The sequence below is a fragment of the Numenius arquata genome, chromosome 1 (assembly GCF_964106895.1).
Source record: "Numenius arquata chromosome 1, bNumArq3.hap1.1, whole genome shotgun sequence".
Taxonomy (NCBI): domain Eukaryota; kingdom Metazoa; phylum Chordata; class Aves; order Charadriiformes; family Scolopacidae; genus Numenius; species Numenius arquata.
In genome coordinates this window covers 82,930,265-82,954,444 of record NC_133576.1, presented here as the reverse complement: position 1 = coordinate 82,954,444, position 24,180 = coordinate 82,930,265, and the positions used below count along the sequence as shown (strand labels likewise).

Here is a 24,180-nt window from a genome sequence, read left to right as displayed (position 1 = left end):
TTACATTCAGAAGAAATACAAAGTCACAAGAAAGTCCGTTACAAAGACTCATTCCTCCTACATCAAATACTGCAAACGTTAGCTTGCAGTCACACCAATATTGGAGTACGTTCTTCAGCAAGAAAATGATCAAAAAAAAAAAAAAAGAAAAAAAGAAGGAGGAAAAAAGAAAAGGAGATAAAAGCATAAGACAAGTATGAGTGTGCTACGTATTACATATCTTTTCATATTGTCAACATTATAACTAAAATAATCCCATTTCACTGATTTGCCTTGGTAAAGCAAGAATTAAGCTCATTCTGGGATAGGTAGAATCACAATCCCTCTTTGGAGAGGCATCTCTATACCAAAATGAATCACACAAATCTCAAAGTTTGGATTACAGTTAAAATTACTCTCAAAACATTATTTTTAGGAAGAGATTCAAGTAGTCTGAACAGGACAAAGATGCTGAGATACCACATTGAAGAGGTCTCTACATTAGCAGGTTGCATTGATGAAAAAAGGTAACATCAATGTACAGGTCTGTATTAGTACTCAAGAAGTTGGACTAAAAAACTGATCTGCCTGTTTTAGTGGCAGCACAAAGTTAAAGGATTGTCCCAATCAGTGCCTCTATTGGGTCCATAATGTTTTTGTACAATGCATTTTTTAAAGCTCTTTATTTCATGGAATAAGAACTTGACTAAAGTTGTTAACACCAACATGGCATGTCTCATTAATATCCGTCAGCTAGACATTACTATCTGTCAGATAAGATACAGTACCCTAGTTTGGACACTCAGTCTGTGGCAAATGCAAACTAAAATAGTTTAAAATCACAGCAGAGATAAGCAAAATACAGATTAACTGAAACATGTCACAGTTTCACATACTGTTATGTAAGAAGTATCAACTTAAGATGCACTTGTTTGACTCACTGGTGACTGTTAATTTCATACCATCTTAGGAGGCATCTTTCTGTTTTCAGGGAAAACCTGACTTCCTTATGGTCGCAGGGGAAGGAAAAACGAAAGAAAAAAAAGAGAAATCAGTAGAATTTAGTAAGGATAAGAGACTTCAAGATTAAAACTGCACTTCTGCTACAAGATTTAATTATTGTTCCTTAAGGGTAGCAGAGCACTTGAACAGGCTGCCCAGGGAGGTCTGGAGACATTCAAAACCCGCCTGGAGAAGTTCCTGTGCAACCTGCTCTAGGTGGACCTGCTCTGGCAGGGGGGTTGGACTAGATGATCTCCAGAGGTCCCTTCCAACCCCATGTGATTCTGACACGCCTCCTTAGAGACAGGACGTGTACAAGCAGACTGACTGTGAGAACAGTATTGGTCTAAAGATGGCTTCTTTTCCTATCTGGACAGTACCTTACAATTATCAGAAACTAATAGGACAGCACGGACACCAAACCAAAGACAAAAAGCAAGTCAGAACCCTATTTCCGAAGATCTCGCAAACTGAAGCAGTTCTGTGCCAAGCAAGCCTGAGGTAGGGGTCTTCCCACTGTGTAATACCAATCTTACAAGACTTTTTCCAGTAGCAATTTGCTCCTTGAGGAGATTGTTAATTCACCTTTGTCCTTGGGCTAAAGTAAGAGTACATCTTGATTTGCCTCTAAACTGAAATATAAACCTGTCTTGGACTTCACACTGTAGAGTTCTAAGAAGCAAGAACATTGCAAGAGTTCGCAGTTGGCTCCCAGCTTTATTTTAATTGCATTCAATTTTATGACAGAATAGGTTACCTGGATCTGTAGATGATTCAAATGATCATTTCAGGCTGTTCCTAAAGCAGGTGGAAGAAAGTATTAATCAGAAAGAAAGAGCAGAGAAGTCAACTCACTTCCGTGTGTTCCCTAAACCTAGATTCTAGTCTCAAAAGCACCACTCAATGCAGCTTCTCCACCACATGAGTCTTCTTCCCATTCCTTAAGATCATATAAGGCTTTAAAGTCACTATTTGGGGGTTTTCACAGGTTGGGTGTGGGATTTTTTTGTTGTTTGGGGTTGTTGTTGTTTGAGGTTTTTTTTAACTCCAGACATTTTGTTTGCTTTCAAAACATGATATCCAGACCCCTAAGGTCCCCTGATGCTACACTCAAAGGAAACATGCTTTCTACCTTGATGCAACCTAATGCCATATTTTTTGGGTCGCATGTCTTTCTGTGCTAGTCCAACGTATATTGTCTTGGACAAACAAAGGCTTTGCATTTAGACTGGACCAACTATCCTCAGATTTTATCCTCAGTCTTAAAGAATTTTCCCTGGAGATACAATGTTTCATCTTACATTTTGTGTGCCAGTGCAGTGAGTGCCCTGCCAACCTATATCTGATATTCCTCTAACGTGCATCTTTCCAAGAAGCACATTTGCTGAAGAGCTACACGTTTGGTCAATTTGTGCTGCAGTTTCCCCTGCTGAAAGGGCAGAGGGATACCAGAGAGAGACATATGAGCATTCTTCCTAAAAGAATCTAATGAAAGGTCAAAACAAACAAACACACAGTCTAAAGAAATCACCAGGAGATTTAGCCAAAACCACAAGCCAGCACATAAGACATCAGCTTTTTATTCACCCAAAGCAGTAAGATGAAAGAAGATTAAAGAAATGCTCTCATTCAACTGACCCATGAAAAACTATGCAATAGTTAGATGCTGTACCCATACATGTCTGTTTCTTCCTTATTAAGAGGCCTAATGAGGTCTAATGCTCCAGTTGCTGATGAATAAAAGTCACTTGTAATACAGTTACAAGTTGAAGCAAGTTATGAGAGCAAAATAACAGACTAAGCCATACAAATTACCTGCATACCATTAGAGAACTGCTGCATAAGCTCTTTAAGCACATTAAAAAAACCCCAACTTCCACTTACTCAGCAGAATTACTTCCTTAGAACTCTCTCCTTTAAAAATTTCTACTTTATTTCTACTAAAATTTTCAACAAATTGATATTAATCTGTTAATTCAGACAGCCTTAATATAAGGCTTTTTACTAAATTAAGGTTTTAAGGTTTATTTTGAAACACCTCACAGTTAAATCAAGAAAAATCTTTTTTAAAAAATCAGTAATAAAACCATATAATTGAATAGTATTCTGAAATAAAAATATTTACAACTTGAGTGTCTACTGTGGAGTTATTTCTGGAATGACATAGCTCACTGCTGGCATTAATCAACCTTCACACATTCACAGACTTTGGTATATCTTAAAGATGTCACAGTTTATTAATAAACCAAGTGACTCATGAGCAGCACAGAAACAGCAGTCACACAAAAACTCTGTAACACCTAATGATGACGTTGCCAACAAGTTAACAGGTGACATGGACTAAAAAACTGCAGTTACTAAAATATAAGGCTAGCAGTTCTGTTTCCAGCAAATACCTGAATCTACCCTATTAAAAGCTGCACATACACTTTTTCAAAATGCCCTGCATTTCTTCAAGAATTGTGTACGCACAAACTAAGTAATAGTTATTCAAATTAAGGATATTTTCCACATCAGACTTAATAAATTTAAAGACTACTTAAAATAACTAGGCCACAGCTTGCACACACTGGAGCTACTAAACTACCTTAAGCAGGTTTACCAAACTACAAGATGCTAAAGTTTAATGAGAGAAATGGCAGTGTTAAATAGGCCATTAGAAGCAAACTGAGCAGAAAACATATCAAGCATGGGAAGAAAGCAAGTTGCTTTCTGCAATCTTTAGACAAATAAAAAGAAAAAAAAATGTTAATGTCCTTCAGCCCAGTCTGTCTCAGTAGAATTTTCTGTCTCCTGCATGGGCGTTGCTAGCACACTCTCCTAGTCTTTTCCTTCACTGAATACTTCAAGGGGCTTATTAGCAAACCCCAAACTTTTAAAATGTTGTTAGTTTTATTGTCACCACATCATTCTCCCTTGCTCATTTTCCATCTTTGCCTACCATCCGAAACAGCTGCTTAGGCCCTAAACCGTACAAGTAATACTTCACTCTTAGATAGTCGTTAGTTATATTATGAATACCAAAAAATTGAATTTGAATATAAAAATAAAGGCCATGAAAAAAAACACTCAAATCTAAGATACTGCAGCACAGCAGAAATAACATGTAATATCATCCTGAGAATGATTTTTAAAAAGTCACAGGAAAATCAAAACAAAGTAATGTAGATCAAGCATACAACCAATATTTTGAAACTGTATCCTTTAACTTAATACAAAATTAAACAAATTAGAATGTTTTCTCAATATTCGCAGAAAATAATATGCCCTAGGTGGACATTTGGGGAAAATATATTTTCATTAATTTTGATGCAACTTTTAATAGCGTCTCAAACTAAATTTATAATCTTTTACTAAAATAATTGATTCTTATCCACGTGAAGCTAAAGGTCCTAAGATATGCTGTGTTCTCGCAAGATTAAGTGTATGTCACAGGCTAGAAATGTTCCCAAACATAAGATACAGCATTTTCATCGTGAGTTTGAACGACATCAGATGGATAGAAATAAACTGTACTCCTGAGAAGATGTTCTCACCAAGGCTTCATTCTATCTTTCCTTCGAGCAATCAAAAGAGCAGACCTGCTTAAGATAAAACTTTAATTAGCCTTTAGATATAACCTCCTGATCTCTGGATTTCAGGGTAAATAATAAAAATGTATGCTAAACCAATTACTTCTGCCTCCTTATTTCTTCACAGAACTGGAGATTTTTCCTTCCTGAGAGCTTTCTGTTCACAGGAAATCTTCACAGATTTTCAACACTGGTTTTGCAAGAGAATCATTGTGTCCTTAAATTAAAGGACTCCCTGAAATTCACTGGTGTTCTGACAACAGCTCCATATCAGGAAATATTTGATCCAAAATAGCTAAATAGACCAGAGAGCAGGTACAGCCCAAAAGGCAGAGGTGAGAAATTGCAGGTCAAATACGTGTTACAGCACAGACAAATAGGTGAAGCCATACACCCACGCTTGCATCTGTTGCAAGAACCACCAAAAGAGAACTCAGGGAAGTGACGCACTGCTGCTTTCTTTTGGTCTTGGCCAGTACAGCTTCTCTTCAGAGGAGAGGATTCCTGCAGCCTTCACCTCCCTGCATGGCTTCTCAGTGAGAACCAAAGTAATTTCTCCTCCTGAAAGCAACCCTTCAGAGGGGGAAGAGCTGGCCAAATTAGGTTTTACAGCAGAGTACAAATACTATATAATTTAAGAGTTATAGGTATATACTTAGACAAATTTCATAAAATCACTTGTCCCTGTTGCCAGGACTGCAGTTATCTTTCCCCTCTTCCCACTCTTCAGAGAATCCTGCCTTCCACTCTTCAGGGGCAAGTCAGTAGTAACTGCTCCCCAGCCTCAGACATCTCAGAAAGCGATAGCCAGTGCCAGCTCTTGATTACCAAGAGTGTGACCTTTTAAAGAAGTCCTGTTTTATTTCTTGTAAAATTCTGACTTTTGTTCTTATGGACTACACCAGTCCAGTACGATGAGCAGGAACTCATTCTGACCCCTCAATTCCGCACACTATTCCACACTAACCTTCAGGAAGAAACTTATCTTGATCCACCACTTCCAGTTAAACCAAGCTGACAAAGCCTTATGGGAAAATCCAGAAAACCAGTATCATCATTTAAAAGCATCTAGGAATTTTGGAGTTGGAAAAAAAAACACCCTAAGTGACAGATGTGGAACTTAGGTTGTAAATGGTAGACTAAGCATACTTTGTGCTTAATCTTGCCAGTTTGCAAACCAATTCTGTAGGACTAAACTAAAGAGAAATTATTGCTGGAACAACATCACATCAAATAAAGGAGGAAAAAAAAACACAATTAAAACAATTTTTAAAATTTCCCTGCAACCTCCAAGTGACAGTAATTCATACTGTTTTTGAAGAAGTATTTCTAAATTCACTCATCTAACTATATGTAGAATTTAAGGCCAGAAAGGTGTTAGTTCCTAAATTCAGTGGAGTACAAAAGTTACTGAAAGTATTCATTGTCCAGAGTTTAACAAACATCTAATAACCATGTGCGTGAGGCTAACTTAAAAATGGCTAACAGTGTAAAAAGGCTTCTAATATCTAGAGGAAGCCATTTTATTTTTAATATCAAACCATATTAAGAATTCATAAAATGCAATACTATCATGAAGGGTAACATACATACTCTAAGTTATTATGACCTTCTGAAGATAGTTCAGATTATTCTGTATTCTTTCCTGGAAGCTTATGAGTGTGTATCCGTGTATAGAAATACATACATATGTGTGTATGCATACATATATATTTACACACGTGTATACATATATATGTACACACAGATACATACATGCACACACACATCCTTTTTTTCTTATATTTGAGTTCAGCAAGAAAGGACCTGAACAACAAAGCTTTGTGAAATTTCTAAAGGCTTTCCGTAACTGCAGTTGCACAGCGTGGGTATGCCAGCAGGCACTACAAGCTTGTCAAAAATCTATCCAGTTATTTCAGTGTACCACATCCCTCTTATTCCAACTACCTAGCCAGTGACAAAGCAATTAACAAGTAACCCCAAATTATTTTAAATAAATATTTAAATCCTTAACTAGCCTAATTCTGAAGCAAGCAGTGCACATTAGCTATTGCAATTCCACCCCCTCAAGCCTAAATGCAATACATCTGACGCACAAATGCGTCATTAACCTGGGGGGTACAAAGGAGACAGTCTCACTTTAAAGCCTGTTTTCTTTGCATCGGGCAACACCTAAAAAAGCCTTTGAGAGCAAATCAGGTTCAGAAAACAGTTATTACTCCCTTTAACCATTTTTTTTTCTTCTAGAATGCTCCTGTATCCCTTTCAGTAAGTTAAGCAGAAATAGAATAGTTTCAGGGAAAAAAAGAAAAAAAACACAAAGTACTCAAATCCATCTGAAAAAAATAAACCTTAAATCCTGGGTTACTGTTGTCCCAGCAATGCATTCCTTAGTTTTTCCAAATAACATAATCATCTGTTGTTCTTCAATTGAAGTGCCAAATACATTCCAAGAGTATGCTTAGAAAGATCGAACAGCAGACGATCTTCTATAACAATCCTGTTTATGGACTGAGCTATCAATACAAGTCTAAATGATATAATGAATATAAATCATAAGCTTTAACGTTACAACTGCATGCACACATGTATTACATGTTACATAGATGCACTACCATCCTACAATACCAGGACAAGATATATTCCTGTCTGTACACAGTAGATGTTAAATAAACATGGTATACTGTTTTTAGTTTAGCCTTCAATTAGTAGATAAAATTATTAACGAAACAAGTTTGTATTTACCAGGGATGAATGAACCAATATTCCTGAATCTTCATTTGGCAAGCTGAACGCTGTGTATTCAAGGGCATTGTTTTCCCCTTGCTGTTTGCAAATATAACCACAGTTTCTCTCAAAAACTGTACGAATGCCTTTAAACAGAACCACACTTGTAGTGCAACCCATTCCAAATCTGTTGAATTTTGCATTTCTAGCAGCCCTGATTGCATTTGCAGAATGTCTTCTTCCTTTGCTCAGCTTGAATAATTTTCCTGTGCTTCGCAGAAATATTTCTTTGTACCATCTTCATTATGTCCGACATTTAGTATGTTCCTCGACTCGAAACCATCAGCTACTGAAATATAATCCTATTTGCTTAAGCCAAACACTGCCAAAAATCCAGCCGCAGAAGACAAAAATCAGGGAGTGCTGAAAAGCAAAGGATACCTCAGCTGTAGAAGATAGGAGGCTTTCAGCATGTGCTATACTCCGCAACAGAGATGAAAAGATATTCCAGAGGGTCAGGGAAAGAGCTCCTATGTTTCAGAGATCCTTAGAACATAATCAAAGATGAAAGGAAACTGCAAAGATACTGCTGCAGTTTCTGCTGCCAGCCACAAAGAATCCTCATCTGCTGCAAGAAAGCACTCTCCCAGAATGCTTAGCAGAGTTCGTACTGGCAAACATTTCTTCACTTGACCTATATGTGCTTTTTAGTGTTTAAAACAAAAAGCTTCAAAATAAAAAACTCAAAATACGAGGGGAAAATTCTTAAATCACTGCTGCTATGGAAAAAAACCCCAACATGTTATGTAAAGCTACTTCAATCAAATCTATATGTTATCAGCATGCTGTTATCAGTGCAGGCAAACCACAAGGGGCTGTCTTTACTTTTTCCTTTCTCCCTCACACACAAAGTGATCAGTCAATTCCCACCTGCCAGAGACTGGCTTTATGTAGTCCTTGACTGCAAACAGTCAACAGTCATTAAAAAAAAAAAAAAAGGAAAAAAAAAAAGTCACATCTGACTGAGCTTCTAGTTCAGATCAACATCCACATCTAAAACAAAATTACACAATGAAAGCTAAAATACATAAATTTCATGGGTTTATAGTGAATCACATGTGTACTGATTGAATTTATTACTACAGGATTCTACACCACATACTGTACTGGTTGTACACACATATGTAAATATCTTTAACTGATGTTGAGATGAAGTGTTAAATTTTTTAAATTACTTTTCAAGGCAAGGAATTTGCAAAAAATAACTGCCCCAATCCACACCATAACAGTATCAATCACCCTGTCAGAGATTGCAGTTTAGTTCTATATTTCTGCTAAACTGAAAGCACCGAGATGTATGTACTTATTTACTTACCAAATTGTAAAACTGGATGAAAGAGTGAACTTACAAATTCAAAATAGTTGCAATGGAGTTAAAACAAGCTAAGCTAAAAGGACTTAAGTGAAGCTTGAAAGGAGGCAATAAACAGATTAATTATGTCAGCTACAGATTTGCCCCCATGCAAGTTAACTTATCTCAAGGAAATACTTGCACGCTATAATGAGACATTCAGAAGAAATATTGAAGATTTATTAGCATTTTTCCCTAGCATCTGGCTAGTTAATATATCTCAGTATGCTCCTCATTACATTTCTAACCTAAATACACCATAATAACATGCAGACAAATTGATTTAAAAAAAAAAAAAAAAACACACACAACAAAATCAATATTTGACAGTGATCCAAGTAGTTCCTGCCAGTCTCATATTCTCAAAGGCAGCAGTTAGCACATTTCACATACTGTAAGAAATACAAATTCTGTTAAGGCAGTTCTGTTAATAAGGAGGAGGAGAAAAAAGAAGGCAGTGGTGAAGAATTTGGCATAAATTCTACTCTGAAGGGCAAAGATACTTCATACATAACCATGAACCTTGCACAGCAATGTCTCAGTACCTTTTTCTGTTTGTCTATCCTGCCCTCTTTGAAAACCAGAAGCAGGTCAGTGAGGGAAATGCCTCTGCCCCATTCACTAAGGTTGGCTAAATACATCCTTGTAAACGTGTGAGGAAAAAGAGTCATAGGAATTACCGTGGAAGGCACCCCCAAAAAGTACATTCAAGTTAACTGTTTCTAGTGCAGAAGCCCACTTCATTCCCACCTGGAATGTAGGATTAGAGAGACTTGACAAAGTTCAGGTTCCAAACGTGACATCAAAAGTTAAGAGATCATTAAAAGAAAGCATTGATTAGAGGGTTTTCTGTGCAATTTCAGCGACTTCATATTAGGAAATGTTTCTAGGAAAAAAAAAGAAGGTAGCTCATGCCTTAGGAGAGTACGAGAAAAATAAGTAAGTTTGCAACAAATTATCATGCACTAGACAGTTCCTTCAAATACCTAGAAAATGACCTCACTTTTAAAGCACTAGGTAGGAGGTGGAGAAACAGGAAGACAAAAAGATTGGAAAAATAAATACATGACAGAATCATAGACTAAGTCAGGTTGGAAGTGACCCTGGGAGGTGTTTTAATTCAAAACCAATTAAGAGCAAATTTAATTCTGAATATATTATCTTGAATAAACGTAGCATCATGTTTCTACACTATTTTAGAAAAGACAACTGAAATTGACTTAGATCAATACAATGGTAACAGCAATGACATAAAAAGCATTCCAAACAGAGACTGAAAGGGAGATAAGTATGGGGACACGAGGGGCAAGAAGAAACCACAGGGATGAGGAGCTTGACCAGATGCTTAAATATTAATATTATGAGAAATCTGAATAGTATGCAATGTAAAGCAGTTTGCCAACAAGCAGACTTTTTCCTAAGACATTAATTTGGTACAAAGTGGAAGTTTCCAGCTTCAACTAAGGAGGCTCCTGCAATTGTAATAAGCAACCCCACTGCACAAGCAGTGAACATCCAGACAGAAATGTGACACCATGTAATATTACCCATATAGTATTACATCTCAAAATGAAATGGGAGGCTGGAAAAAATCTTGTAAAGGGCTAACAGAACTTTCTCTACCAACTGACAAGAGCTAAAAGACGGTCTAAGGTAGATAGACCTCTTAACCCGGTGGCAAAACCCCCCACCACCACCACCAAAACCAACAACAACATCAAAACAACCCACCCAAAAAAAAAATAATCAACATATGAACAAGCCTGGACTGTACATCACATGAGCAGCAAGCTAGACATTGCAACTGCCCCTAGCTGAGCCTGGGTTACAAAAAAGCCTTATTCCCTAAGGAAGAGTGGAGGGGAGGAAAGGAAGGCTGCAAAGGGGAGGCATCACTAACGCCTGTCTTCTCTTGGTTTGTCAAAAAGGGTCTGCAACAGAAAGCATGCAGACTTACGAAGAACTAATTGAACTAGCATATGTTGCAAATATTACATTCCTAGGCCAAAGTGCCTGTTTAGATGGTGAACAACAAGCTCCTCCTTGCTATATACTATATTGACTCTGTACTGACTGCACGATGAGATTCCCAAAGACAAAAAGATTAATTAGTTGTGTTAACTCCAAGTTGTTCAGAATCACATCTTTTTGAGACCTGCTCTCTTAGACAGGTAATAAAGAAGTTCTAGTTCCCCTCCAAAAAATTGTTGGGAGTTGTTTAACAGTACAGTTACACAATTGCTTTAAGGGTCTAACCACCAGTCTCCTCCTCTGATTACAGTTAACGCCTAATAATCGCTTTTCTTGGGAACTGGAGGACTTCAAATCAACATGTTAAGCAACCCTTTCACAGCCAAATGAGTTCCAACAAGCATAATCACACGGGTACAAAGTAAACATGTGTGCTAGAAATCCAACAGTTCTAACCAGTGCTTACAAGTTTTCATTTGACATTGGTTAACATTTGCAATGTTAACCCAGGGAATCATTACCTGGGTCGATTTAAAATCTTCAGGGGATCCTATAAAATTCTCACTAACAAAATAAGAGCTTATTAGAGGCACCTAGACAGAAATTGAACAGTTGAAAGAATACAGATCAAACTAGGGAGACTTTCCAATTGAATGTGTTACTGCAAAACAACATGGACATTCTGTCTTCAAACATGCCACCACTAAAGCAAAACATTTCATAAAGACACATGCCCATATCTACAAGAGAACACACTTCAGGCAGGATTCAAGCATCTAGGTCCTATCACAACAGCCACAAATACTCTTAATCTCTTAAAACATTGGGAGTAGGTACTTACATTTTTCCCTACAAGGCTGTACTAGATATTTAACATGTCCAAACTGATGCCATCTTGACAGGAGTGAACATCTGGTTCCTTAGAAATCTTAAGACATCCTTACTGAACTCAGCTTTTCACAAAACATGACAGTATTTGTAGGTGGAACACTACCTTCCATCTGGCAGCTGCCTGTATATCAGTTCAGAACGCTAGAGACGTGGGCCTAAAGCCTCCTCAGCCCAAAGACACTAAAACCAACATCGCTTAGCTCTCTTTGGAGTGCCTTAACAACCAGATGATAGTATATCAAAGCCAACATGCTCACTTCTGCCTGATAAAGATGTGCTACAGGAAAGAACTGAAGTTCAGTAGCCCTGCAAGAGGGAAAAGAAGTGTGTATATATAACAGTTCACACTTAAAAGGAAAATTCCTAGAGAAGAGGAAGAAGAAAATTCAGGTGCTGGTTCCTGTTGCAAGGACTGATTCTGCAATGATTGCTTCATGCAAATTTCAGAGAAGAGCTTTGTCAGGTAATTGTCTTCAAGAACTCATGTTTCTTCAGAAAGAAGAAACTATGTTAAAAGCCATTTTGTGGCCACAACAGTGAGTTTTACTCTGTGTTAAGAGTAAGCACCTGATTTGTCAAAACTAGTGCAGAGTTCCTGTTTGGATACGAATTATTCTTAGTAACCCCCACATCCACTTTCCAGAATGGCAAAAAGGAGAACTTGGGGAACTACAGGCTGGTCAGATTCATTCCAGTCTCCAGGAAAATCATGACACTAACCCTCCTGGAAGCCACTTCCCAACATATAAAGAATAAGAAGTTGGTTCGAACTAGACAACATGGATTTACCAAGGACAAATTATGCCTGACCAACCTGCTTGCCTTCTGTGATGAGCTGTTTGGCTCTGTGGACAAGGAGATAGCAATGCACATTGAATAATGTTAGTAAAACAAGGCTTCTGACACAGTCTCCCATAGCATCCTTGTAGCCAAATTAGGCAGATGTGGTCTGAATGAGTGCATAAGGATGATATCCTGTTGCACAGCAAGCTGAACATGCTGAGCAGGCTTCTGAGTACAGGAAAGATATTGATATATTGGACTGAGTCTAATGGATGGCCATCATGATGGTTTAGGGGCTGCATTATATGATGTATGAGAAAAATCTAAGAGACCTTGGATAGTTCAGCTGTAAGTGAAGGCTAAAGGGAGATCTTATTGCTATTTGCAACTACCTAATGGGAAAGTAGAGAGAGGATAGAGCCAGGCTCTTATTGAAGGTACAGTCATTAGACAAGAGGCAACAGACACAGAATATTCCATTTGCATAAAAGGATTTGTTTCTTTTAACCATGAGAGTTGTCAGCTACTGGGGTTAAAGTATTTCCATCTTTGTGGATATTAAAACCAGACTGGCATAGTCTCTGAGCAACCTGCTTTAACCAGATCTATTTTGAGCAAGGGATTGCACTAGGTGACTTCCAGAGGTTTTCTTTTTAACATGTATTTTTCCATGATTTTGTGGCATTACACTGGGTAGCCACACACTAACCACAGAGACAGAGAAAGAGAAAAGATCCAAGAGAATTCCATCCTTCAGAAGAAAGCTGGTATGATTACTCCAAGAGGTAGTCTTGAGAACAACATGCTTGGATTTTCTCATGTAATTTTGACAAAGAATCTGCACACTCAGCAAGGCCGTAAGAAGAGATTTGCATCCAAAAGAAACAAAAAACTACTGTGACATTAGAAACACTAAGTATACCACCAGGCTGAAGACCAGAGGCAGTTTATCATTCATATGAGGTGCCCCTAATGTCAAAGATCATATCAAAAGTAAAAAATAATGCTTACAAAAATTGGAGCAAGATTTAGTTCTGTCCTATCTAGTCTAGGAAGCTGACATAGCTGGCTAATATCACAAGTTTCTTTTAATTGACAAACAAGGGAAAGTTTAGAGAAGTGGGAAAGAGGCATAAATGATGCAACCCAAGAAATATTATTCCAGAGATTTTAATCTTGTACACGGTATTACGTATGTGCTGATGGAGAGAGGAACACAAATTTAAAACCCTGCTAGTTACAAAACACTAAATACCATAGCTAATAGTTTTAGGTCACATAGTTGACAGCTGCAGAAAGGTAAGTCTTCTCACAAGTCCATTCTTACATGAAGAACAACACATTTTCATCCATAAATGAGCACTGGGAGCTGCCAGAAAAGCATGCACCTTAAATTCAAACTTAATTCAAGTATACCTTGAGGATTGACATGCCAAGAATAACCCAAATAACTTTAGGAAACTGGCCAAGTCAATCTACACTGAACAGATGAACATTTATTCTTAATCATGAGATATTAAACACCTAACCCTATTAGATGTTTTACATTTCAAGCCATAAAATAGGATTTCTAGTATTGAAATATGCTCACTGGACTCCATCTAGTGGTCACATAAGTTTCAGCTTTCTGAAGTTGAAGTGATTATTCTGGGCTCTTAAATAACTAACAACAGAAATTTATTATTATTAGAGAGCTACAGAACAAGTCACTAATTATAGGGTATTATTTTCAGAAACACTGATGAAACCATGACAGAATAAATAATGGTCAACAGTACAGTAGACTAGGAAAAAAAATAAACATGTTAAAACCCAGGTTTTGAGCAACCTTACTGCGTTCAGGGAAGAGCACCAGAAACTTCAGGGGTCATACATGCTTTTATACTTTTAATCCTTCTATGGAGGTTATTCGGATTCAGGTCTTTCTCCTTCCCTTTGTTCCTAGTCCAGTCAGGAACAAGTTCCAACTTCCCCTCCAGCAGACCATTAGCTGCCAAAATATTATGCTTGAAGTACTGTCCCTTGAACTTTACCAGGACCTTTTTTTTTTCTTATTAGAAGCCTCATCTTTCATGTGATGAAAAACCTACTGGATCATGCTGTACACTCTGGCTGGGAAGAAATTAATATACAACATTATTCAGCCATCTAAGACCCTATATAATACCAGGCAAATAACTCTGAGGTGATAACAAGCCTGGCAAGCAAGAATCCCAAGACAATTTCTGAAGGAAACTAGAATAGCATCCCTCAAATAATTATGATGTGTGTCATCTCTTCATTAACCTGAATGCTCTTTTTAAACTCACTGACGTTTGAGGTCCAACATGAATTTAAAATCCCTCTTGGACTAGCAAACAGTAAGAGTGAAGCCTCCTTGAACATTCCTTAAAGGCAAACACGCTACTAATTTTCAGCTAGAGCACCTACTAAATCAGATGACATTACATTGCACAAGTATTCGTGCCAGCACAAGTCGGTGCAAATATGCCTGGCAGAAAGAGGTCTGAAATACCATGTCATCATTACTGTAGTGGTGTAAATGAGGAATGGGCTAGGTGAGGTGACTTTGAATTTTATTTTCACAAAGCTTCAGTTCTGTATTATTCTATTGCTCGGTTGTAGTTACTTACAACCATGCTGACAAACGAGCCTAGAAAGGAATCAAGTGAAGTGCAAGCAGATTCTCTGTCAGTATCAGCATTGTAGTGAAGGACAGTACTTCTGAAACTAAAGGATATAAAACCATTATGCAACATTAAAGAACAAACAACACTAAATAGCATTGGGGGTGGGGGGGTGTATGTGTGAAAACAATCACACACAATCACAGGCTGGCTGAGGCTGGAAGAGACCTCTGGAGGTCATTTGGTCCAACCCTCTGCTCAAGCTGGGCCACCTAGAGCTGGTTGGCCAGGGCTGTGTCGAGACAGCTTTTGAGTATCACCAAGGATGGAGACTCCACAACCTCCCTGGGTAATCTGTGTCAGCACTCAGTCACCCTCACAGTAAAAAAGTGTTTCCTGATGAGGGAATCTCAGTGTGATGAGGGAGTTGATGAGGGAGTTTCAGTGTGTGCCCTCTGCCTCTGGTCTTGTCACTGGGCACCACTGAGCAGAGCCTGGCTCTTTGCACCCTCCCTTCAGGTATTTATATACATTGATGAGATCCCACTTGAGCCCTTTCTTCTCCAGGCTGAAGAGTCTTTCAGTCTCTTTCAGTCTCTCCTCATAGGAGACATGCTCCGGTCCCTTTATCATCTTTGCGGCCCTTTGCTGGCCTCTCTCCAGTATGTCCGTGGCTCCCCATGGTGTGGGGAGCCCAGAACTGGACTCTTCTGTGTACTTGTTCTCTAAGGTGTCAGTTTGCTTTTTAAGAACAAAGTGATCTTAGCTCTGTGTGCTGAGGAAGCAAGCAGATTGCAGGATGATTCAGACTCGAGTACTTGGTGGTGTCAGTGTAAATCAAGGCCTTATCTGGAATTCTTGCTTTAAGCCTCTGAGCCCAGGCCAAGCTTTGGTTTGGGGCCCTCTCTGAGTAAAAAGGTCCATTCCCATTAGAGGACCAGTCAGAATTTCTTTCTGCTCACCAGCTGAAGGAAAGGATGTCAGGTAGCGTAAGAAGGAAATTTATTATTCAGCCCCTGGATTTATTGCCTCAAAAAAGACCATCAAAGATCTGGATCATTTTTCTATCTTGAGACAATGAGGAGGAAGATATAAGTCAGTTGAGGCTGAACGTTGTCTGAAAAAAATGATTCACTGGATTTCTGTGGAAAGGTTAAGTGTAACTTAGACCTTGTTATGTACACCATTGTCAGTGCTGGTAGTTCTGGAAGAAATGTCAACTTTGTAACTCTGAGCAAATCAAGGGAACATGGTTTAGACTGTCTTTTTTTTCCTCCTAATTGCTTTTGTAGTACTCTTAAAAAGTTTCTTCTAGTGATGATTCTGGGAAAAAATACTAGAAATTAATAAATATGAGACACTAAATAAAAAAAAAAAAAAACATTCGCTTTTCAAAATGATACCTCACTCTTCTAAACTTGTTTGAAGTTTTCAGGGACGAATGAGTTTGTGCATAAACAGTCCCTAGGAGCTGAAATCAAATAGTCCCTTTTGAAGTTTCTTTTGCTAAGAGACATAGTTGTTCATGCAGTGGGAATACCAAGTGACCTCACATAAAATTAACTAAGCAACCAAAATATCCTTTAAAATGCAACTCTTCCCCAACCCCCCCAAACAAAACCAGAAAACCAACCTCAACTCCCCCCCACAGTGTGAGAGAAACACAGCACCCCTTTGCACCACATCCCTTGGAGAGATCTTTCCTGCTGCTTTAGTTTTTTTTATTCTGGATATTCACCAGTAGCCCCAAGGCAACACCAGTACCATAAATGGAGCACTACTCACAGAATGGAGTAGTTAGTTTCATCAGTCTGAGGTGCTGAACCCAGACAGAGTTTTCAACAAAGGCTCTTGATTTCTTCTTTCTCATTTTTCCCTCACTTGAACTGTCTGAGTCTCCAAACCAGGCAGCAATCTCTGGACACAGCAGGAAAATGCAGAAGACAGTCTCTGGATTCCCCATTCCTCCTCTCATATCTGATTCATTGGGCACAGATGAGGAGATAACAGAGTGTTCTAACAGATGCAGTAATTCATCCTTAGGCTAACAAAGAATCTCATCTCCCACTCCTGCAGTCAGATTAAGTTTTTTATTTCCTTAATGTTTCTGCAGCAAAGCTGCTATTTCTCTCAACCAGTCACAATGGGAGTGTTGTAGGAGACAACCTAAGCTACAGATGTTGGATTTCTCCGACAAAACCTGTGCTCCAGAACATTTTTTTCATAAAAGCCCCTTCAGAGCTTCTGCTCAATTGAAGACCTTGAGACATCTTGTAAACTTGTTCCAAAGCAGAGTCCATTGTACCAATGAAGTTCTGGCCCTTGCTTAGTAAAAGAAATATTGTCCATAATGTTAACCAGATTGGTTTTTAAGGCCTCTAAGACTGTTAATTTACTGGCTTTTTAATATTACAGGAAGTCTCTATTTTGAGACAATATGTGCTCACTTTCATTCTCACAAAAAGAACTTTAAGGATCCCTTACAGAAAAATAAAAGGAAAAAAAATCCCATAGCTTTCTCATTATGTATTACCTACCACTATTTCATAAATTATTAAATTTAAGATACCAAGTACATCAGTGCCTCTGGACTAAGACAGAATGTAAACCTACCTTCACAAACCTATCTGTCCTCTCAATTAAGGTCTAAAATAAGTTACATTCTCAGAATTATTGGAGTATCTTCTCATCTTTAGATACAAGTTATTTGAAAAATATTTGAATGAGACCGGCATTATGCAATATGCAGACAACTTGTGCAACTTTATGCCTTTTCTGCCCTGCATAATTAATGCTTTTCATGGCTAAGGAGGGTGAGGGAGATTGAATTTGTCTTTACCCTCTTCCTAATGAAGGAGTTTTGCATTCAGTATCTATGTCAAGTGAAGTACTTGAGATCATTCAGCCTCAAAATCCAAAATAAACACTAGCTAATATCTGGTTAAACTGCCAAATTCACAAATTGTTGAGCTTGCATATACATGCATATACCTGATGGTTATCTAATCTCAGGCACACACTACTCACATGCAAGTGACCACTCAGTCTAATAACCATATATGCTTAAAAGTACCTTTAACATCTACACCTATGCAACAGAAAGTTGACATTAAAGGTCTGGTTTTCAAACAGCGTAATTACAGACCCTTTTGAAACATTTGCATAGAAGCACAACGCAGCGTAATCAAATTACTTTAAGTGCGATATGCAGTTTTAAGTTTATTGGACAAGACATTCAATGGGAAAAAAATAAAAATAATCATGGAGTTGTGAAATTCCCAAGTTTAAATTCAGGTGTAATGAGCTCCACTTCCACTGAAATACAAATAGGCAATCAGGATCACATATCTAAAGCATGAGTAGGAGGAAGAAAGGAAAGAGAAGGTATACTGTGGTATTCCATGCCACGTAAGAGCTGCTGCCACCATAGACTGAAAACCCAATCCAGCTTCACCCTACATCTGACATTTGCGGTATTAGAAACAACTATTTTTAAGACGCTTACTCCTCTATGTTAAGCATAACTACCCTTATCTAGTGAGATAGAAAAAGTTCCAGAAAATAATATAGAAATAAGATGCAGCTAACAAGAATGATCCAATGTTGTTGATGGTTAAATGTATTTTTGTTCACACAGAAAATCAGCAGTCCTGTATTTCCCCCCTCACATTCCATTTCTGAGCAAGAAGCTTACCGACATTCAAAATTCAAGTAAGTTTAATGGTATTTATTAATAGAAACTTCAGTACTATAGTCCAGCCTCTGAATCTTCACAACCACAGAAACGTCCATCACACTCAGTAAGTCTTCTTAGCAGTATCAGACTTACCAGAAGTAACACATAGTTTTCGTACTAGTATTTTGCATCCAATCTCAAAGGGGTTTATATGCACTTAGCTAAAATAAAATTAGCACCTTTATCAAAAAGACCTCATTATCTGCCAATTTTTATTTCCTTTGGAAAGGTAAGCAGTACATACCTTAAACTAAAATAACTTCTTCAAGGTTGAGTATCAGGTTTCCCCCCCAAGTAAAGAGAAAGTTCAACAGTTCAGAGAGTGACAGAATATGCGTTACTGTCCGCATCGAGTTCCTCCAAGATGAGATGTGTTAGGATGATGTTCATTGTCAGCAGCAATTTTTCCTTTAAAATCTTGAGAGCCAGTTCGCATCTCCCTGCTTTCACTCATCCATTCATAACAATTTGCTTCTTCCAAATTCCTTATGTAAACAATTTCACATTCCATTTACAGAAAGCTCAAGCTTTACCCGTGTTTCCAACTTTTCTGTACCCATCAGCTCTAAAAGATCCCAGTCCTCTCTCATCTCTTTAGCATTACATACCACTTATGAATTCCTACTTTCCTAAAGCAAGCCATCAACTATCTCTCTCTACACAAACACTGCAACGGAAATCTCACAGCTGATGAGGTTCCAAATACTCCATTCATCATCTACAGAGAAGTTGCTTTGCAGAACAGCACACAATCCCTCTGTGCATGGGGCATATGAAAGGATACACAAATCGGAAAGGAAAAATACAAAACCAAATTAATAGTATGTATTACTATGTATGAGTATCCTCCCAGTAACTATATTCTTGGAAAAACACTATTTCAAAAACATTGTAATAACATAGCGTAGAGTACACCTATCCATCTTTTTTATGGAGTTGAGATTCACAGAAATGGAAAGACAGAGCTGACATGTTAAAATCAAGAATAAGTCTTCTTTAAAAAAAAAAAAAAAAAAGTGAGTTTGAGATCAAAGACTTGTTAGGAGATCCAAGCATTGTCTTTATGGTATACCGATTTTCCTCCACATCTGAAAAGCTGAATTTCTGCAAGATTTTTAGAACTGAAGAGCTCTACCACATACCTGAAGTTAACATATAAAGCCCAAGACTGTATTAAGACACGATGATTTCAGCCTTCAAATACTCAAACCTATTTTATAGACCGAAATCTAAACTGAGAACTGCACAGAACAATCTGGGAATCACTCAGTTTTTACCCTGTTTTCCCATATCTTAAGTTTCTTCTGTACAATGTTAATTTTGACATAGGGGAAACAACTTTTGCTGCATTATTTGGTATATTTAAACTTTTTCATCATGTGCATATTTGATAAGGGCATTTTATTGACAGCTAGGCGAAAGCAGACCAAATCTGGTATGCCAAACATTCTCTTAATTGCTTATTATCCTTAAGTGTCAGCTTAATTTCACATAGGATAGAATGCATTGTTTTGTCACTGAGATAATTTATCATTAACATGTCATTTAACAAGACACCACATACCCCTCCTGAAGTCCTACTGATCTCCATACAACATGCTTCAGGTAACTCATCACCACTTAAAAAGACTACTTCCAATTATGCGTAAGACCAAACTTGCATTGAAAACAGCTCTTGGTAAGATTGCTGGTTTAAGAGACAGACTCCTCATCCCCATAGTCTTCCTCCCCAGACGTAAGTGTATTTGGGTGGCCAGAGGCATCACATTAAGTCACGTGGCTCGTCTGAAGTCAAAACAACATCAACAATGCCCAAGACGATACTCAGAAGGCATGCTACTGTCAAGCTAAAAATAGGAATACCTGAACCCAAATAATCAAGATATACATTATGTGCCTTATATCACAGTGAAAAGCTGATTGCCAAATAAGAAGTTTTCAGCTCAGCCAATCAAACTGTACTTGTTGATTGAGCAAACTAAAACCAACAGAAAGAATGTATGAGATGTCAAATGCTGACAAGATAGCTTGCTTCATTCTGTGATGAAAACGAGCTTGGCTGACCACATCTGCTTAATGTTTTTTACTACTCAGCCAAGCTATTTAGTCTGTCAGTTGGCTGAAAACCTCTGGTGTTTAGTTTCATTGAAGGGCAATCTGAAAATTTAAGATATACCATGCTGTGCTGGTGTGCTCTTTTTAGTCCTCTTTCATCAGTATGATCCTAACAACATTTATAAAGCAGAAAAGACAAGCATATTTCAGAAATGTGATCTACTAAACTTCTTTTAAAGATGGGAAATGCCTTTTAATTACTTATATATTTTTTTTAAAGTCTAGCAATACATTGTTGGTGGTAAAAATGGACAGAACACTAGCCACATTAACAAGTTAGAGAAGCTATACAACCTCAGAGGTATCAGCAGTTCACTTTTATCTGCTACTGCAAGTAACGACTGGATGATTTGCATCCCTGCTCAGTACATTCTGTTGCGGAGATGTACAGTCAGAAGCAATATTTGGTTGTACATAACTGGACAGATCACCCACCAAGAACTGCTAGTTTGAATTCATTCTTTCCTATCTCCAGATTCTACACTGCAAGCCTAGCCAATGGAAAAAAGCTTCAGTATTTTTTCGGTATTGGAAAACTTCAGCATTTGTTCATGAGCAAGTTATGACAGCAAGGTCACATTAGTTAACAATGCTGAACAATGTTTTAAGCAAGACATTTTATTGACAACTCGGTTCAAAAAATCCTGGGGAGGTGCTCTATCAAACAGGTCTGAGAGGCAACTTAGGAAAGAAAGTGGGTCTCCTTTTCTGTAAAGCCACATATCTGAATGGAGAATTCCACAACTACTATAATACTGGTAACAGTTCTATGTTCACCAGATCAGCCTAAGAAATTTTTCAGATAATAAAACCCAGAAACTCTAACAGCTAAGAAACAGATCAACCTGTCAAACTTATAAAAGTAAATATTTTTAAAAGTCTTTTATAGCAAAGAAAAATACTATCCCACCTAAACTCCTTTTTCAAAAAAAAAAAAAAGAAAAAAAAAAAGTACAATTTCATTCCAAACATCACAACGTTCAACAAACAGAGTTACAGTACATTCAAAGGAAAAAGAAAAGGTAAGATGGTAAAGGTAGACCTGCAATCACTAGCCTTTTATTTCACAATTTGAACAGTGTGAGCAGGAATGTAGGATTTCAGTGATAAAACGAACAGCATTTATGATAGTAGAAAAGACGTAACAGCAGGGGCAAGATAAGGCCGAAACAAGATTTCAGCACAAGACTGTATGGAAGAGAGATGGTGATTTTGCTCCACGCATTGAGCTAACAGAAAAGGATCACAAACCTGACATGAATGGTAAGTCACTATTTTTGCTTTCTAAAATAGTGATGGAAGACCTTATCCAGAGTAAGATTGAGCCAGTACACCACTTCACACCATCACTTCTTTTACCTCCTTAAAATTCTGCCGAATATGCTGTTGTGGCAAAAATACCTGGAATATTAGTGAGTACCGTCCTATTATGTATTTGGTCAACCTGAATGAATGAAAGAATCAACAGACATTTTTCAGCTTATCTCAATGACACTAGTCATAAGTGAACTAAGAAAAAAAAACTTCTAAAGGAGGAGAGAGGGAGTGCAGGATTGATGATTACCGCAAAAGAAACATGTACTTATGTCATAAAAACACCTAAATCCCTTTCATGCTCTCTCAATATGAAAAATATTTTTAAACATATATCCTTCTTCCACTCTTCTCAGGAAAGACTTGATCCCTGGAGAAGTGTTAACATGTATTGGATGTTCATTACGTGTATACATGCTAGTATCTTGTGGAAAGCTGTCAGTATTCAGGTGGACCCTGAGCTATGCATATTAAGTCTTCTATCATATATTTAATTTAATTTTAGATTCATTGTTTTATTAAAGAAAGGTATTTGAATTACAGCTACAGCATTTGCAAGTCACAACACATAGCTATGACAAGACAAGCAACTTTCTGACAGGCAGTTAAAAAAGTTAGACGAGACCACACTTAGCACTAGCAAGAGTGAAAAACAAATGACAGATCAGCTTCCAGTATCAGGAATGCCAACAACAAAACCTCTCTACTTACACAGGGTTAAATGCTTGCTGAAACATTGCCCTGGGAGATAACAAAACCACATGGAAAACAAATGCATACCATGAATAAAAGCCCCAAGGGAGAAGCTTTGAAAAATCTTGCATAGGCTGTTTAAGATGTCCTCACCTGGGTACAGCCAGGCCAAAAAAACATACCTCCCTCTCTCTCCGTCCCAGCTGCCTCGGTTCACCATCTAACACCTTCACACAAATTTACTTTCAGCAGTTTAAATTAATTTAATGCGTCCAATTGGCAACTGGCAAGAACAACCACTATGTGCTAGCACAGCACAGGCAGTGGGGACAAACAACATATTAAAGTGTTCCTGCTACACTTGCCAGCACTCATCTTTCATTCCGTACAATACAAGCAACAAAAAAATGTGCTTTAGCTGTCCAGCGCGCAGACAGGAGTAAGATGAAAAAGGACTTTTGCACCACTGTTTTCAGACAGGCGAAAGCACTTGGGTCAGGTAAGGCCGAGCGCCAGCCGCACCCGCGCTACAGGTGGAGGAGACAGGCGGCAGCCAGGCCCCTCCGCCCGGCCTGAAGAGGTTTACGGCCGGCAGGAGGCTGCCACTGCTCCCCGGCGAGCTCCGCCGGCCCCGGGGCTGCCCCGCATCGCCTCACGCCCGGGAGAAGTTCGCCTCGCGGGGAGGGCGGGAGCTCCCAGCCGTGCCCGCCGCATCCCATGGCGGCCTCCGCGTCCCCGTCCACCCCGCCCGCTGCAGCCTCCAGGGGCAGGCGAGGAGCCGCAAGCCCGGTAGGGAGCCGCAAGCCCGGCGCGGGGCCACGCCGACCTTACCCCACCACCACCACGCCGCCGCCGCCGTGACAGCCCGGCCGGGATCAAAGGGCCCGGGGCCACCGCCTGCTCCCCCCCGCCGAGAGGCCCCGGCGTAGTCTCTGCCGGCCCGCCCCCCGCCGCACTCACCAGCAGGACGGAGCCGCGCACCACCTCGGAGACGCTCTGCCGCAGCTCTGCCGCCGTGCCGGGCTTGCTCAGCGCTCGCGTGAACTTCCGAGTCTCCGGGGCCACCAGTGCCATGGCTGCCGCTGCCCGCCGCTGCCTCCGCGCTCCTCTGGCCCGGGCCGCCCGCTGCCCTCACGGCCCAGCCGCCGGGCGGCCCCTCAGGCGGGGACGGCCGTTAAGGGGAGCGGGAGGGGGGGGGGCGGGCAGGGCGCGAGCCCCCGCCGGCGGGTGCCGCAGCCGGCGCCGCTCTCCGGGCAGGTAGCCCCTCCCCCTCGAGGAGCCGGCGCGCGCCGCGCCCCCCCCCAACCCTTCCACACCACAGCACCGCGGGCGCGCTGCCGCCGCCGCCGAGGCCGATTG

The 24,180-nt window shown here is 39.3% G+C and overlaps 1 protein-coding gene across 5 annotated transcripts in view; it reads right to left on the bottom strand.

Moving 5' to 3' along the window:
• DOCK9 (dedicator of cytokinesis 9) overlaps positions 1-23,978 on the bottom strand; it is a 124,190-nt gene extending 100,212 nt beyond the window's left edge. For 4 of the 5 annotated variants that reach the window (XM_074160668.1, XM_074160659.1, XM_074160683.1 and 1 more), the window contains exon 1: positions 23,782-23,978. In XM_074160668.1, the coding sequence (XP_074016769.1) occupies positions 23,782-23,895 (114 nt within the window). In that variant the 5' untranslated portion in view covers positions 23,896-23,978. Of the gene's footprint in view, positions 1-7,298; positions 7,461-23,781 lie in introns of those variants that run through there. The other variant, XM_074160676.1, reaches the window with a different exon arrangement.
• Positions 23,979-24,180: the final 202 nt, after the last annotated feature.